This window comes from Garra rufa, chromosome 10 (genome assembly GCF_049309525.1).
Source record: "Garra rufa chromosome 10, GarRuf1.0, whole genome shotgun sequence".
Taxonomy (NCBI): Eukaryota; Metazoa; Chordata; class Actinopteri; order Cypriniformes; family Cyprinidae; genus Garra; species Garra rufa.
The window spans coordinates 33014238-33031519 of NC_133370.1; the positions used below are offsets into that span (position 1 = coordinate 33014238).

Genomic DNA, 17282 nt, shown 5'->3' on the forward strand with positions numbered 1-17282 from the left:
TGATAGTGGAAATGGAGATTTTTTCTAGCTATTTTCTTACATCCACTTTCTATTTTGTGAAGCTCAACAATCTTGTTCTGAACATCAGAACTATATTCTTTGGTTTTACACCTTGTGATAAATTATTAAAGGAATTTGGCCTTTGTGTTCCTCATATTTATCATCCTGTGAAACAGGAAGTCATGACTGGACAATTTCACGCTCCTTGTCCCCCTGGTGTGCTAAAAATTTGTAAATATGAATGGGAATGTACTTCAGATCTATTTTACTCATAAGAATTTCTAGCATTTCTAACATTCTTTAGAGAAAAACATTTATTTCATAATGAGATTTTCCCCAAATGTTTTACTTCAATGAAAGGTTTAGAATTTTGTGATTTTTTTTAAATTAAAAAACTAAAAGATAAACAGTGCAGATTTATTTTTACACCTGCCTTTGCTAATATTTACCAAGGGTGCCTATATTAGTGGAGGCCACTGTAAATTGATCAAGGCAATCTGTTTGATTTCATTAATCTGTACAAATCAAATGTACAAATCACTAATGTTTTGAGAAATACTTTTGATTGATAGTCCACTTTGCAGCTATTAGTCATTTGAGCTGTTGACTGTTACTTGTACATTGTGTAAAGGGTACTATGGAAATAAAATGTAACCATGTTTTGTAATGCATGCCATTATTGTTAAGCAAAAGTGTGTTTATAATTGTCACTGAGTTGTCAAAATATGGTAAAAATCGATTTTTTTGTACATTCAATGAAAAATATCTATATTATTTCTGAAACATATAAAAACGTGTCACTAAATTAAAAAAAAAAAAATTGTGCTGACGCCAGTGAAAATTTTGTCAGGCTAATTAAAAATCTAACCCAGACATCTGATGAAAAAATCCTTCCTGTACCAAGCACTGCTTTTATTAAAAAACTGACCATCTGAATCAATCAATAAATTTTGCAATTTCGCAATTACACATCATTGGGGTAAAGAAGGAGCTGGGACAGGAAGAAACACTGAAGGAAAATGGAAATTTTGTATAGTGCAGCTCAGACTGTAGGTGGGGAAATTTGACAACTGCTATTAGCGGTCGGTCATACTCCATTGTGCTGTGTAGGTCAAGTGCTTGCAAACTCAAATATGTTCTTGTATTCTGGAAACAGGCCCAGAAAGCACAAACCACGACTGGCTATATTTATAAGTGAATTTATTAAAATATTTTTTATACTAAGCTGGCATAACAACACTGAGTTCATCTCAAAAGCTAATGAGCTGCCTACAAACGCAGCATTTTAAAAATATCATAAGCATGCTCCCGACCAAAAGGTAGGCATCTTAATTATGCTGCCTGCCAAGAGACTCTCTCTTATGGCCAAAACATCACATGTATCCTTCACAGCGAAGGCAATCCCAAAACGCACTTACAAAATCAGTGAAAAAAATCCTTTGCACAATACTTGAAAGTACTGTGAATAAAAGTGTGAATAAAAATGCATTATCATACCCAGTATTTCAGTGTTTTATCAATTTTAAAGGGATAGTTTCTGAAATTCTGAAAGTCATTAATTCTCACCCTCATGTCATTCCCAACCCATAAGACCAAATTTGTAACACAAATTAAAATATTTTTGATGAAATCCGAGAGCTTTCTGACCCTGCATAGACAGCAACGCAACTGACACGTTCAAGGCCTAAAAAGGTAGTAAGGACATTGTTAAAATAGTCCATGTGACATCAGTGTTTCAACCGTAATTTTACAAAGACAATACTTTTTGTGCACAAAGAAAACAAAAATAATGACTTAATTGATTAAATTATTGATTAAAACTGAAATAATTTCTTCTCTTCCATGTCAGTCTTATGAGTTTGGAACAACATGAGGTGGGCAATTATTGACAGAATTTTATTTTTTTCTTTAATGCTGATTATTATTTTTTCAATACCAACAACTCAAAAAAATGTCTACCTGATCTCATGACAAAAACGTGGGAACTTTTTTTTAGGTATGAATCCTGTGAAAAACATAAGAGCTGAAGATTGAAAACCAAGCTAAAATGGCATGCTTGCATTTGTGTTTTTACGTCACATTCGCTTTTGTTCATTCTATCGGGTAGGTTTACAGTGAGGAAAAAAATGATTTGATCCCCTGCTGATTTTGTATGCTTGCCTACTGACAAAGAAATTATCAGTCTATAGTTTTAATGGTAGGTTTATTTGAACAGTGAGGGACAGAATATCAACAAAAAAATGAGAAAAAAACACATTTCAAAAAAGTTACAAATTGATTTGCATTTTAAGGAGTGAAATTACTATTTGACCCCTTCACAAAACATGACTTAGTATTTGGTGGCAAAACCCTTGTTGGCAATCACAGAGGTCAGACGTTTCTTTTAGTTAGCCACCAGGTTTGCACATATCTCAGGAGGGACATTGTCCCACTTTTTGCAGATCCTCTTCAAGTCATTAATGTTTCGAGGCTGAAGTTTGGCAACTCAAACCTTCAGTGCCCTCCACAGATTTTCTTTGGGATTAAGGTCTGGAGACTGACTAGGCCACTCCAGGACCTTCATTTGCTTCTTCTTAAAGCCACTCCTTTGTTGCCTCCCTTTGATGCGGTGCACTTGTCCTGTGCCCTTGGCAGAAAAACACCCAAAGCATAAGGGCATAAGACAGTGGGGATGGTGTTCGTTGGGTCATAGGCAGCATACCTCCTCCTCCAAACACGGCGAGTTGAGTTGATGCCAAAGAGCATGATTTTGGTCTTATCTGACCACAAAACTTTCACCCAGTTCTCCACTGAATTATTCAGGTGTTCATTGGCAAACTTCAGACTGGCCTGTACATGTGCTTTTTTGAGCAGGGGGACATTGGAGGCGCTGCAGGATTTCAGTCCTTCAAGGTGTAGTGTGTTACCAATTGTTTTCTTGGTGACTATGGTCCCAGCTGCCTTGAGATCATTGATCCTCCCGTGTAGTTCTGGGCTGATTCCTCACATTCCCATGATCATTGAAACTCCACGAGGTGAGATCTTGCATGGAGCACCAGACCGATGGTGACTGACAGTTATTTTGCGTTTCTTCCATTTGCGAATAATCACACCAACTGTTGTGCCCTTCTCACCAAGCTGCTTGGCGATGGTCTTGTAGCCAATTCCAGCCTTGTGTAGTCTACAATCTAGTCCCAGACATCCTTGGACAACTCTTTGGTCTTGGCCATGGTGGAGAGTTTGGCATCTAATTGATTGCTTCTGTGGACAGATGTCTTTTATACAGGCAACAAGCTGAGATTAGGAGCACTCCGTTTAAGAGAGAGCTCCTAATCTCAGTATGTTACCTGTATAAAAGACACTTGGGAGCCAGAAATCTTGCTGATTGATAGGGGTTCAAATACTTATTTCACTCATTAAAATGCAAATCAATTTATAACTTTTTTTAAATGCGTTTTCTGGATTTTTTTGTTGTTGTTCTGTCTCTCGCTGTTAAAATAAACCTACCATTAAAACTATAGACTGATCATTTCTTTGTCAGTGGGCAAACTTACAAAATCAGGAGGGGATCAAGTCATTATTTCCCTCACTGTAGATGTAGTGCAGATAGTACGCTATTTTACAACGTCACAAAGCATTACAGTTAAAGGAGAAGTCCGGTGTGATATTGACCTAAAGTGTGTTGAATCATGATACCGAGAGTGAACTTACCCTTCATAGCTCATGTCGGCTTGTCCACTGCAGTCCGAAATCTGGCATTAGTTAGCCGTTGCTAACAACAGGTTGTCAATGAGGGTGAATAGGGCATCGGACTAGCCATGTAAATAAATCACTGTTTTACATCATTTACGAGGCACAAAGTAGCGCCACACTTCATTGGTAGATTTCCAAGGGCCCTGACATTTAAAACGAGCCATTGAGAACTTTGAAAAAGCACTGGTAGTTTATTTACAAGAAGATTTATACAGGCATTCCCCTTAGTAAAATTACCGATCGCCGCCATCTTGAATTTAGTCACGATAAGTCGAGTGACGAGCAGGAAGGAACTTATCAGGTTATCAACTTATCAGGTTGTGGTTTCCTTCCTGCTCGTCACTCGACTTATCGTGACTGTAAAACAGTGATTTATTTACATGGCTAGTCCGATGCCCTATTCACCCTCATTGACAACCTGTTGTGAGCATCGGCTAACTAACGTCAGATTTCGGACTGCAGTGGACAAGCCAACATGAGCTATGAAGGGTAAGTTCACACTCGGTATCATGATTCAACACACTTTAGGTCAATATCACACTTCTCCTTTCAAGCGCCACTCAACGGACATTTCAAGTCAGAACTGCGGTGAAACGTATAAAACAAATTACATAAAATGTACCATATGTATGCTCATCTGCTCCGTGGGGAAAAAAATGAACACGCTTTTAGCACCACTTTTGTGGACGTTTCACATGGAATATGTCACAAAATGTACATGGCGGTACATATTTTGCAACTCAACAAACTATCAACAAACCCTGATAGTCGAGTCCACTGCAGAGCACCATCCTTGCTGCATATGCAGAGCATTCCAAATCAGACACTTAAGAGGTGTCATGGTATTCCGATGCTGCCTTAGTAGGTAGCCACCTATGTAGGCAATATGCAGCATGGCAGCTTGCTTGGTTTTGGAACAGAATTACAGTTGGATGAAGGAATAAAATAGAAATGAGACAGAGACGGAGAGAAAGAAAAAGACATATGATGCCAGCTCTGTAGACCGGTGTGTAGGTAGTGAGATGACAAGCCTCCAAACCCCTCAAACTCAGTCAAGGAGGATCAGAAGACCTGCGCTGCACACTGTGCTGATAGATTTCTCATGCTTTTCACACTCAACAGGGAGGCGGGAAGGATGATATAGAGACAGATGCTGTGTGTCTTTGGAGATTACACAGGGCCAAAAGAGCAGTCTATTTATATTACAAGAAACCAATGAGATACCTCATTAGCAATAAAAACATTGGACTGCGAGACACTGTTGCCTATTTAATGAGAACTCAACTTTTTTTTTAATAATAGTTCTGGGAATTTATCACAGACTTCCAGTATGAATGGCTACTGCTTTTGTTCAAAGCTCTTTCTTTTTCAGCCAATTTTCTTAACGTACCATTAAATGGAAAAATAAATAATTCCTTGGCGAATAGTTTTTATCTCTAAACTCAAATGTAACGCTCCATATATTACATCCTTTGGTGAGCGGTGACGTGTTTCTAGACAAAGATGCACAGGCACACACAAAGACACAGTGGCTCATTATGGATACACTGCACGTCTATGCGTCTCATCTATCACCCCTAAACAGCGCAGACTGATTATGCTCCCTGCTGGTGAATGGCGAGCACTGCACTGAGGTGCGGAGGGAATTGAACAGGCTGATAAATGCTGCAAGTCGTTGTTTACAAGCTAGACAACAGCGTCAGTCCTTGAAAAATGATTAGGGGGAAATGTTTCCACCATAAATGTGAAGACCGTGAAGATGCCTTTAAGATTCAAGTGATGACACACCTGTGGAATGTGCCTGACAGATTGATAAACAGCAGCAGCTACACAAACCAGTGACAATTAATCACCACTAGAGGGCAATCTAGAAAGAATGAGGTAAAACACCACATCTGCAAGCATCAGACATGACCATATCCTGTCTCACAACTTCAGTAGATAAGACCCTTCTTCTTTGACTGGGATCATTTAGAGCCCTGTAAAGCTGCATTTAAACTGCATTTTGGAAGTTCAAACTCGGGGCACCACTGAAGTCCACTTTTCTTCAGAAAACAATTTCATTGCGACTGAAGAAAGAAAGACATGAACATCTTGGATGACAAGGGGGTGAGTACATAATCTTTACATAATTTTTGTTCTAGAAGTGAACTTCTCCTTTAAGGTTTTTGAGGAGAACATTGTGATTTTTCTCCATATAGTGGACTTCAATGGGAGACAACAGGTTGAACTGCAGTTTCAATGCAGCGTCAAAGGGCTCGATCCCAGCCGAGAAATAGGGGTCTTATTAAGTAAAACGATCTGTAATTTTCTTTTTTTTTAAATTACATACTTTTTGACCAAAAATGTTGTGTCCGCAACTTCACGTATTACGTAATCACGTTGGAAAGGTCATGTGCGGTTAGTTCTTTGTCTGTATACTTCAGTTCAAAAAGGTAGGGTGGGATGAAAAAATCTTATTTTTTACTCCAACTTCAAAATAGTTAGACTTCGTTGTCCAATATATAGAGAAAAATCCTGGAAAGTTTTCCTCAAAAACCTTTTTTTTGTAACTGAATACAGAAAGACATGAACATATTGGATGACATAGGGGCGAGTAAATTATCAGGACATTTTTATTCTGGAAGTGAACTAATCCTTTAACGTCAACAAAAAAAAAATGGACAATTCAAATTTTTATGAAATATTGCAGAGTTTACTATAAATGATTTATTGTCACACATCATTATTATTTTTTATTCATGTATCCTCATAATTTTCAATTAAAATAACTTCCCCGCCTCCTTGCAATGACATCTCTTCTCTGAGGACATGGGCAAGGTGAGAGAATGATCCTTCTTTTCCTTGTGACTCACATAAGAATGTACCAATTAATAACAATCCAATCAATTCCCAATTCTTTTTCATTTAAGAAGCTGTATCACTCAGAAATACATCACAATAAGCGGTAAGAAACAAATCTCAACTTCTGTTTCATGCTGAATTTAAAAAGTGTTTAAGTTGGGATTTAGCCAAAATTGGGTTTCACATTATGAGCTATATTATTATTATTTTTATTATTGTTTTTTTTTTATGAAAATGACTGATCGTTTTGCTAGATAAGACCTTATTTCTTGACTGGCATTGTGTAGAGCCTTTTGTTAAGCTCCATTGAAACTGCAGTTTGGACCTTCAACCAGTTGGCTCCCATTGAAGTCAATATATGGAGAAAAATCCTGGAATGTTTTCCTCAAAAACTATAATTTCTTTTTGTCTGACGAAAGAAAGATGTGAATATCTTGGATGACATGGGGGCGAGTAAATTATGGCAGTGAACTAATCCTAAAAAGTGACAAAAAATTGGACAATTCAGATTTGTATTAAATATTGCAATGTTTATTATAAAGGATTTATTGGTACACGTCATCATTTTTTTTTTAATTTATGTATCCTCAAAATTTTTAATCAAAATGAATTAAAAAGTGAGGAAGACGCAGAAACGAGCGATCTCATATGTACGCAGATGCATCTGAAAAAATATGTGTGAGATCGAACTAGTGCAAGATGAGCATTTGTGGTTAAAAGTATATCGATTTTTTATTTTTAAGAAAATGACAAATCGTTTTGCCTAGATAAGACCCCCTTATTCCTCGGCTGGGATTTGTGTAGAGCATTTTAAGCTGCATTGTAACTGCAATTTGGACCTTCAACCCCTTTGCTCCCATTGAAGTCCACTATATGGAAGAAAATCCTGGAATGTTTTCCTCAAAAACCTTGTGAATTAATTGGACAATGCAGATTTTTATTAAATATTGCAATGTTTATTATAAAGGATTTATTGGCACATGTCATATTTTTTTTTAATTCATGTATCCACAAAATTTGTTATCAAAATGACTTCTCACAATGACATCTCTTCACAGATGACATGTGCAAGGAGAGACAATAATCCTTCCTCTCCCTGTGACTCACATCAGAATGCAGCAATTAATAACGATCCAATCAATTCCAAATTCGTTCTCATTTAAGATGCTGTATCACTCACAATAAGGGAAAAAAGCAAATCTCAACTTCCATTTCATGCTGATTTTAAAAAGTGTTTAAGTTGGCATTTAGCCAAAGTTTAGTTTCGCATGATGAGCTTCAATGAAACGTGAAATCCTGAAAATTATTATAGGAAATTCATTAACTCTTTCTCCACCAAACAGAATTTTCCATTATTCACGAGACAATGCTTCCCTGCCAAACACAGAATTTGCCTGGTTTTCACATTTTTACCGTTATACGCTATTACGCATCTCCTGAATGAGTCCAGAATCTCTCAATCAAAAACACAAGTGAGGAAGACAGAAACAGAATCTCTCAATCAAAAAACACAGGTGTGAAAAATACAGAAACAAGCAGATGCATATGAAAAATAATGCAAGCATCAACAATAAACTAGCCTGGAAAAAATCCAGACCGTAATCTATTAAGAATAAGGGTCTGGCATCGAGCAATGAAAAGGACCTAACTCGAGGCACTGCACGCAATTGGATAATGCCACGACCAATCACAACAATACACGGTGTGAACTGATAGATTAAACTCTTGCCGTATCCAGTCGGCAAAACAGCAAAAACGTCCTTCTTGCAAAGGAACGATTCGAGCGCGGTTTCCTGTTCCTCTTTAATATGAAAAGCCAAGTCTAACTCGTTCATTGTAGCGGCCAAAGCCGTTTCAAACAACTGGTGTTCATCTGTAGCCATCTTTCAATGTTTACTAAATGATTCCGGACGTCGCAGCGCTGTCGTCATCAGCTTAGCTCGCCTCTGGCCCGCCTACATCAGATACACCGATTTGATTGGTTCCCAGAACTGCTTACGTAATGCAGTAACGTGCATCACTGCTCGATGCCAGAGTGTCTTGCAGAGACAATTCAAATTGTGCTCTCGCGAGACCTCTGGATTTCCAGGGTAACAATAAACAGCATATAAATTAAAATTGTCTAATGTTACCACATGAAATATTGATTCAGAAAGTGGTAAAGGACTGTGCAAGCTTTGGGGTGCTGATGGAAGCCATCTACTGCATCTATGCTTTGATCATCGTACTGAAGAAGTAGAATTTGATAAAAAGGCAAAAAAAATTAGCTTTTTTGATGAAACATCTACATTCAAATGGTGAGAAAAAATGGTTGAATCTAGAATAAAACTGAATAAAAAATACAAATAAAGAATTAGAATACACGTTTTCTCGACATGTCATCAATCAGACTTATTGACGGCACAGAACATAAACAATGCCACAGAACCGAACGAAACTTGTATATTTTGCTGATTATTGCTTCTGAAAATGGTCAATTATTGTCACGTTTTTGGCTGTACTAATCGCTCGGACCAGGAAAAACATTTGAAGTACTATAGATAGCCAAAAGTTATAACAAAATAAGGAGAAGAGTGCAAAAACATGTCTGAGGAACAAAAGCCGTTTGTGGTGGGCCAAACTAAACCAGGATTTCCAGAACAAGAATCTTAGCAATATTTGTGTTTGTTCTTATCATTTCCAGTCAGGTAGGCAAAATATTAGGCTAATACCTTAATGAATACTGCTCGTATGTATCTTTACCACCTATTAACTTTAGTTTGTCAAAATATTGTGCCATTTCCTGCTTATTAAGTCTTTCTCTATATGATTTAGCAGCTTCCTCATGTTTTTCTGTGGTTTAGACAGCATAAATTAGCAGAACAATGTACTCAGTAGTACATTAACCGTGTAGTCCATTCTGTTGTTTACATCCGAGTATCCGGGTAACTGACCAAGTCGTGACATAAGTGCAAACCCTCTATTCTGGGGTGTCATGAAATTTTTGTGAAAATGAATTTAACTTTTTTAAAAACGCTGGTAGGGAAAGAGTTAAAAATGAATATCAGATTATCAGAAAATCACTGAATAATTCTTAAACCAGTACTACCAGCAGTACTAACAGTACTAACATCGGCATCCAAAACTTAAAATGATGCTGGGACTTGCTAGATCTGAGTCCAGGACCCACTAGGCGGCCTTTCCAAACTTCTTTGTGTCCAAAAGTTTGAGAACCACTGTGTTAGATAAAGATGATAGTACGGCACTTCCAGTCCCGCAGGAAAAGCATGAATCTTCGTGCCAAGTTCTACTGCCACTGATTCCATGTGGGCCTGAACAAGAGTGTAGATCCATCAGCCTTATTCAGCCTGAGTAAAGCTCAGATCTTGAGTCAAATCCCTCTCACTTATCTCCAGCATCGGCCTCACCTAATCCCCAATTCCAGCATGTTCTCACTAACTCTTTTGCCTCCTGCCCTTTGCGACCCTTTTCCTCTTTCGATCCCTGCTGCCCTTCATCCTTGTGGATTTGCTCTGCTTTCCTAGCTTTGCTCTTTAGCCACTGCTGGAAATAGCAAGGTATGACGCTAGCAGACCAGCCAGCAAACAGTTGGTGCTTACGTATGTATACAACACACCCACCTTGACACTTGGCACACGGGTCCTTCTCATACTCCAGCAGTTCTGGAGCTTGGCCGCGCACACTGGTGGTCCTCCGCAGTGCTCCATCCTCACGCAGACGAGCTGCCTCTTCTTTGGCATAAGCCCCCAACTCCTGTGTATAGCGTCCATACATCTGAAAGTGAGACAGGAGTGAATGAAAATTTTACTTGGGAAGGAAATGAAGGGGAACCAAGCCGAGAAGTGCTTTACTGAAATAATGTGCAACTTAACAGGCTGTTCAAAAACCATCAAATAAATGAAGGTAGTCTGTCAGAGTTTCTTTTCCCTGAGTACAATTCCTGAAACATTAAGCTACCATGGTTCACTGCAATGGAGTGATTTGCAAAGAAATAGTTTGCCCAAAAATGAAAATTTACTGAAAATGTATCACCCTCAGGCCATCAAAGATGAGTATTTATCGGAACAGATTTAAAGAAATTTTACATCACATCACTTGCTCACCACTGGATCCTGTGCAGTAAATGGGTGCCATCAGAAAATCCAAACAGTTGATAAAAACATTACAAGTAATCTGCATGACTCCAGTCCATCAAGTAATGTCTTGTAAAGTGAAAAGCTGCATGTAAACTTTTTGTAAGAAGCAAATCATTCATTAAGCCATTTTATTTTTAAACTATTGCTTCTTACAATGGTGTTTTAGTACCAAGTTAAAAAAAATTAAAAGATTACAAGATTGAAGTCATAATTAGAGAATAAATTCGCAATTATGAAAATAAAGTTAAAAAAAAAATTAAGAGAATAAAGTCAAAATATTTTGAGAATAAAGTCAAAGTTAGGAGAATAAAGTTGAAGTGTTTCGAGGATAAAGTCAAAATGTTTTGAGAATAAAGTCAAATTTGCGAGAATTAATTTGTAGCAATTACGAGATTAAAGTTAGAATATTTTGAGAGTATATTCTAGCCTAATTCGCATGCAAATGGCCTGGATTGGGAGCACTGGGAGATATTCCAAAGTCTCAGCTTTCAAAATCTGTCATTTTTATAGCCAAATACAAACAATATGTCTGTTACAATAATGTGTTTTTCACACGCTTTAATGTGGTGTGACAGATTGCTGTATTTGCCTCAGTTTAAGACATCTTAACGTTTACAGTGAAACATTTGTTTCATTAAATTAGGCTGTTAAATTACTGTTTTTTTCATCCCTTCTGATGTTCCTTCATGTTTATATTGTGCTATAAACTTGCAATAAAGAGGAAAAACACAAAATTATTGTGATTACTGGGTTGCTGGCATGCTACAAACAATGAATGTACATCATTTATCATTATTTACCATGAAGAAAACAGCTTGTGAATAGTCACTTACATACCTCAGAAAAGACAAGAATCTAACTTATGTTAATGAGTTGGAGTCCACTTCAACCTTTAGAATGTTTTATTGTTGTTTTTAATTGAATACATGTGAGGAATAAAAGATTGGATGGCACAGATGTTTTTGCGGAGTAGGTGGTGGAATTTTCACAACGATTCACATGAATACATGAATCTGTCCCACCACATTAAAGAGCACAGATTTTGAAAGCTGAGACTTTGTTTTATATTAAAAGTCCCAAAAGCACAAAGCTTATTGCTATTATTGGGTGGCCAGTGCACTACAAAGAGGCCTAATGAATGCAATCAAAGACGTGAAATATTATTTCCAAGCATCCCTGCATAACACATGGTATGATCTCTGCTAACAATCCAGAATATATTCAAATAAATTCTGGTGACCTGGCAACATCTTCCGGTGCTCCCAATCCGGGCCATTTGCATGCACAGGCTACACTCTCAAAATATTAGAACTTTAATTGCTACAATTTAATTCTTGTAATTTCGACTTTTTTTTTTTTTTTCAAAGCATTTCAAACTTTATTCTCAAAACATTCCGACTTTAATTTTTTAACATTTTGACTTTATTCTTGTAATTTCGACTTTACTCTCGAAACATTTAGACTTTATTCACAAAACATTTAGACTTTATTCACAAAACATTTAGACTTTATTCACAAAACATTTTGTCTTTATTCTCGTAATTTCTACTTTATTCTTTTAACATTTAGACTGTAAACATTTAGACTTTATTCTCATAATTTCTACTTTATTCTTAAAACACTTAGGCTTTATTCTCGAAACATTTTGACTTTATTTTCAAATCATTTTGACTTTATTCCCAAAACATTTTGACTGTATTCTCAAAACATTTCAAAATTATTCTTGAATTTTCGACTTTATTCTCATAATATTTCAACTTTATTCTCATAATTTCAATTTTATTCTCAAAATATTAAGACTTTATTCTCAAAATTTCAACTTTATTCTCAAAATATTACGACTTCATTTTCGAAATTTCAACTTTATTCTCAAAATATTATGACTTTAATTTCATAATCTTAGTTTTTTTTTGTTTTGTTTTTTTGTTTTTTGTTTTTTTACGTGGCACTAAAACGCCATTGTAGCTTCTGACCAAAATACTAGTTCATAATCCATAATAATGCCTCCACCAGTAAAAAAATCTGTCCCCTGGTGTCCTCTTACATCAAAACCCTCCAAAATATTTGTTTAGAACTCTTTTGGACTGATATTGTTGTAAACTGTGCTTTATCTGCACACATTTTTTCCTGATTCAGACAACATAGCTTTTTCCCTGGAGAAAGCAGTATTATGGATAGAGTTGTATTTTTTCTGGAAGCAGTTTGAAGTTTAAATGTCCATGTTTTTTTTTTTTTACTTCACTGGAGTCGTCTGGATTACTGTAATGTTTTTTCAGCTGTTTGGATGGCACCCATTCACTGCAGATGAGCTATAAATAAACTAATGATGTAATGGTAAATTTCTCAAAATCTGTTCCAATGAAGAGTAAATTCTCAGCAAATTTTCATTTTTTGGGTGTACTATTCCTTTAAGCATCCACATTTCACCTAATTGCACCATAGAAATTGTTGAGTCACTCTCATTCCTATGGGAAAAAAGTCCACCTGAGATGTGATTTAATCTCTTGTCCATACAAGACTTGCAAGACTACAAAGTTATGAATTGTTTATGTTGTTGTTGTCTCAAGCACATGTTCTTCAATCTTTCATGGAGGGCTGTAACTTCTGTAGCTCCTGTGAGCATTTTCGTGATCTTGTTTACCAACGCTCTGTCCACCACCACCTGACAAATAATTTGCTGAAAGAAGTTCTGAGCACATTCACAGTTGCTTCACATTTTTCCCACATATTTTACTTTTCTTTAAGGTATGTTCAATGCTTTGGAAATTTCCTACGTATTCGCCTTGAGTGCAATGTTATATGTACCTTGACGCAGTTGGGCTTTGAAAGCGCCTTTGCCCTGATGACGTAATGTTTCCTTAGAACTGCACAGATATGCTCCCACACAGACCCAGGTGTGTTTTATTTTAAATTCATGTACCTCATCTCTCAGATGCAGATACACGTTTCAGTTCAGTGTATCAATGTACAATTTCTGTGTGGTTCCACTGGTTAGATAAGTAATAATTTATATTTTAAAGCAAGTTACTAAATACTTGTTCATTCAATAATAATTATTTTTATTAATGTGCATGTCTTCAACTATGAGCACTTGGGTACCAGTGGTTAACAAAGATTGATAAATGGTGTAATAAATGTATTGTCCATTGTTTGTTCATGTTAGTACAATAGTTACATCTTATTGCAAAGTGTCACCATTTTTTTTACAACAGATTTTCACATTTTTGTTATAAAAGGGTCAGAATAAAGTGCAAACTTTACTGTACATGTTCCAAACAGACTGTGCTATAACTTATTCATCAAATTACATTATTATGCCAGTAGGTGGCGACAAATGACTATCAACAATTCATTCAGGAACAAAGCAAGTGATGTGAGTTAGTCACTGAATCATTTACTTAACTATTCATCTCATGACAAAAACGTACCTGTGGAAACGTTTTCGTAATATGCAAAATAATTACCAGTAAGTACATATTACTGCAGTTTCCAACAGAAATGAACACTAGAGGCAGTAAAACACAGAGCACTTGTAATCGTTTTCATACACGGTTATGATTACAGCTCCATAGGTTTCACTTTCTGGACGTAACAAGCTTGCTCAGTAGCTCAGCCGACATGGAATTGGACTTAGGATGCGGAATCTTTGGGTACAAATCCTGTGAAAAACATGACTCGCGATGAAAGAGCTGAAAGACGAGAGATCAGAAAACAAGCTAAAATGGCATGTTTCCGACTGCGTTTTTACATCACATTCGTTTTTGTTCATACTATCGGGCAGTGATAACGGCGTTATAAATAAACAGCGTTACTAACGACATTACTTTTTTCAGTAACGAGTAATCAAACTATAACCGTTTCCCCCGTTACAACATTGTTACCGTTACTGACAAACAAAAATGCAGCATTACTACTATCATTTTTGTGTTGCGTTCTTCTTCTGAGGTCATTTCTGGCTTATTCTTCTCAGCGCATTTTCTTCCTGAAACTAAAAGTAGCCATTTAAAATTTTAAAAGCAGTGCCGCTCGTGGAGCTTGAGTTAGTATCATACAGATTATTTATCAGAGAATATTTGTTCATTTACTTCATTTAAAAGTAGACATTTCAGGCTTTGTATATTCCTCATGTCTGTGAGTCACGTATTTACAGAGATTCAGGTTTTATTTTTTGTTTTTGTGAAGAGAGGTGCTGGAGACTGTAAGAGAGACCACCCTTTTTATTTTATTCGGTCATCAAGAAAAAATGAGACAGTCTTCAACCCCAGAGGGATTAACAGTGTTGCCGCTGGATCTTTTTCATGTCCGCGGGTTGAAGCGACCCCAATAACGTGATATTTAGCTCCTGGAAGGTGTCTCTCACCTTGTCCCACAGCAACATTAAAATAGTGTAGATTAGTGTACAATGTTTTATTCATTTAACCCTTTAACTTTCACCAATAAACGAAGCTAATGAAAAAATATTGAACTTAAAATTCTTATTAGTAGACATCTAATAAAAAGACTCAAGCGCTTTTTTTCAATTTATGTTTTTTATAAAACTCTACCATACGGTTGAGATGTCAGTCCATGGTAAATATAGTTTCAGAGAACTATTTCATTCATTCGTTATTTTGCAATAATAAACATTCCTTTAACTTTATTAGTCTCTTGGATACATCTCATAACCTTCAGGGTCCACAAAGTAAAAAAAAATATTTTAACTGTCTGTAGAATATATATATATATATATGCTATAACATGTTTTTTATTGACATAAATATTATAAATAAAAATTTCTGCATATATTTTGCTATATTTCTGTTCTTTACCCTCTCACAACATCTTTATGGTTTCATCCCTACTTCCTTGATTGCTTGTTTGACCCTATTATCTGATGACTGACCAGCACCAATCTCCCTTCTGTGTGACTGATTGTAGTTTGTAAACTGCTGCTGTCACTTGAAAACCATTCCTCTATGAAAACAGCGAACACAGAGATGGGGCAGTATACACTACCAGTCAAAAGTTTGGACACACTTCCCCATCAAAGAGAATGGGGAAGTGTATCCAAACTTTTGACTGGTAGTGTAGCAGTGGAAAGATTGCTCTCACATCTCTTCTTTTTGATAGATTTTTTTACTATCAAAGTTATCTCAACCGTACAGTAGAGATATCGGTTAAAGGGTTGACATATTTAACATTGGGGTTATTTCCATCCAAGTTATTTGACATATTTAAACATTTTAAAAAAGTAACACAATAATTACTTTTCCTGGTAATTAGTTACTTTTATAAGCGCAGTTACTATTTGTAAGAAGTAACTAGTAAGTATAACTGATTACTTTTGATCTCTTCTGGTCGAGGTAAAAATAAGTCTTAATCCTCACAGAGTGTCTTCTTTCAGAAAAGAACAGTAACCCAGATGAACTTGAAGTCTTGCTTGTTTACAATGATGTGGGCGTTTACCTCCCAGCGCTTTTCACATGGCTAATTATAATATGAAAGTGAAAGTAGCTTGTGGGCGTGATCGAATTAAAAATAATTAGCTCTGACCAGACAGTTTGTACATCGTGTTGGCTTCATACGGATTACTTTATCACAGAATATTTGTTTTTCGATAAAAAAGTAGTTTAAAAGTATACATATCAAGCTTTCTCTAGAAATATCTCTCATGTTTCAGTTCATTTTAGTGATGCGTTTCTGAATGAAGATCACGGAGACCAGCACATATGAGTGTATACAAATAAAAGTAAACCCTTTACAGATTCAATTGATGTACTGCTCTTATCTGTATGATCAGAAATGATGGAGTAATTGAAGTTCCTTTTAGGGTTATCAGAAAAAACTACCACAAAATGCGCCGGCGTCCAAGATGTTCTAAAGCATCCTAATTAGCCTGATTCATTGGGAACAGCTGTTTTAATCAACTCAACAGGTGAAAAACAGAAGCTCTCTGCTGTTGGTTTGTGGACAGTCATGGCTAAAACAAAGGAGCTCACTGAGGACCTGCGGCTGCGCATTGTGGCTGCTCACAACTCAGGAAAGGGCTATAAGACCATATCTAAATGTTCTGAAGTTCCAGTGGCTACAGTGCAAAGTATTATTAAAAAATACAAGACGTTCCGGACTGTGAAAAATCTTAGAGTACGTGGTTGGAAGCCAAAAGTGACACCTGTGCTGGCCAGGTGGATAGTGAGAGAGGTAAAAAAAGAATCCAAGGATCACCACCAAGGCCATCCTGATGAATCTGGGCTCTGCTGGTGGCAACATCTCAAGGCACACAGTCCAACGGACACTACACACCGCTGGGTTCCACGGACGTAGACCAAGGAGGACACCACTTCTCCAGATAAGGTACACAAAAGCCAGGGGAACAGGGAACCTAATCACAGTAAATGGCACCATGAAAAAGGAGCAATACATCAAAATTCTCAACAAAAACATCAGGCAGTCTGCAGAGAAACTTGGCCTTGGGCACCAGTGGACATTTTAGCATGACAACGACCCAAAACACACAGCAAAAGTGGTGAAGAAATAGTTAGCAGAAAAAAACATTAACGTTTTGCAGTGGCCCAGCCAGAGTCCTGACTT

The 17282-nt window shown here is 36.7% G+C and overlaps 1 protein-coding gene across 1 annotated transcript in view; it reads right to left on the reverse strand.

The window, feature by feature from the left end:
- Window positions 1-17282, reverse strand: part of clcn2a (chloride channel, voltage-sensitive 2a) — a 98782-nt gene that overhangs the window by 50003 nt on the left and 31497 nt on the right. Inside the window, exon 2 of the mRNA XM_073848329.1 lies at window positions 10197-10350. Within this exon, the coding sequence (XP_073704430.1) occupies window positions 10197-10350 (154 nt within the window). The remainder of the gene's footprint in view (window positions 1-10196; window positions 10351-17282) is intronic.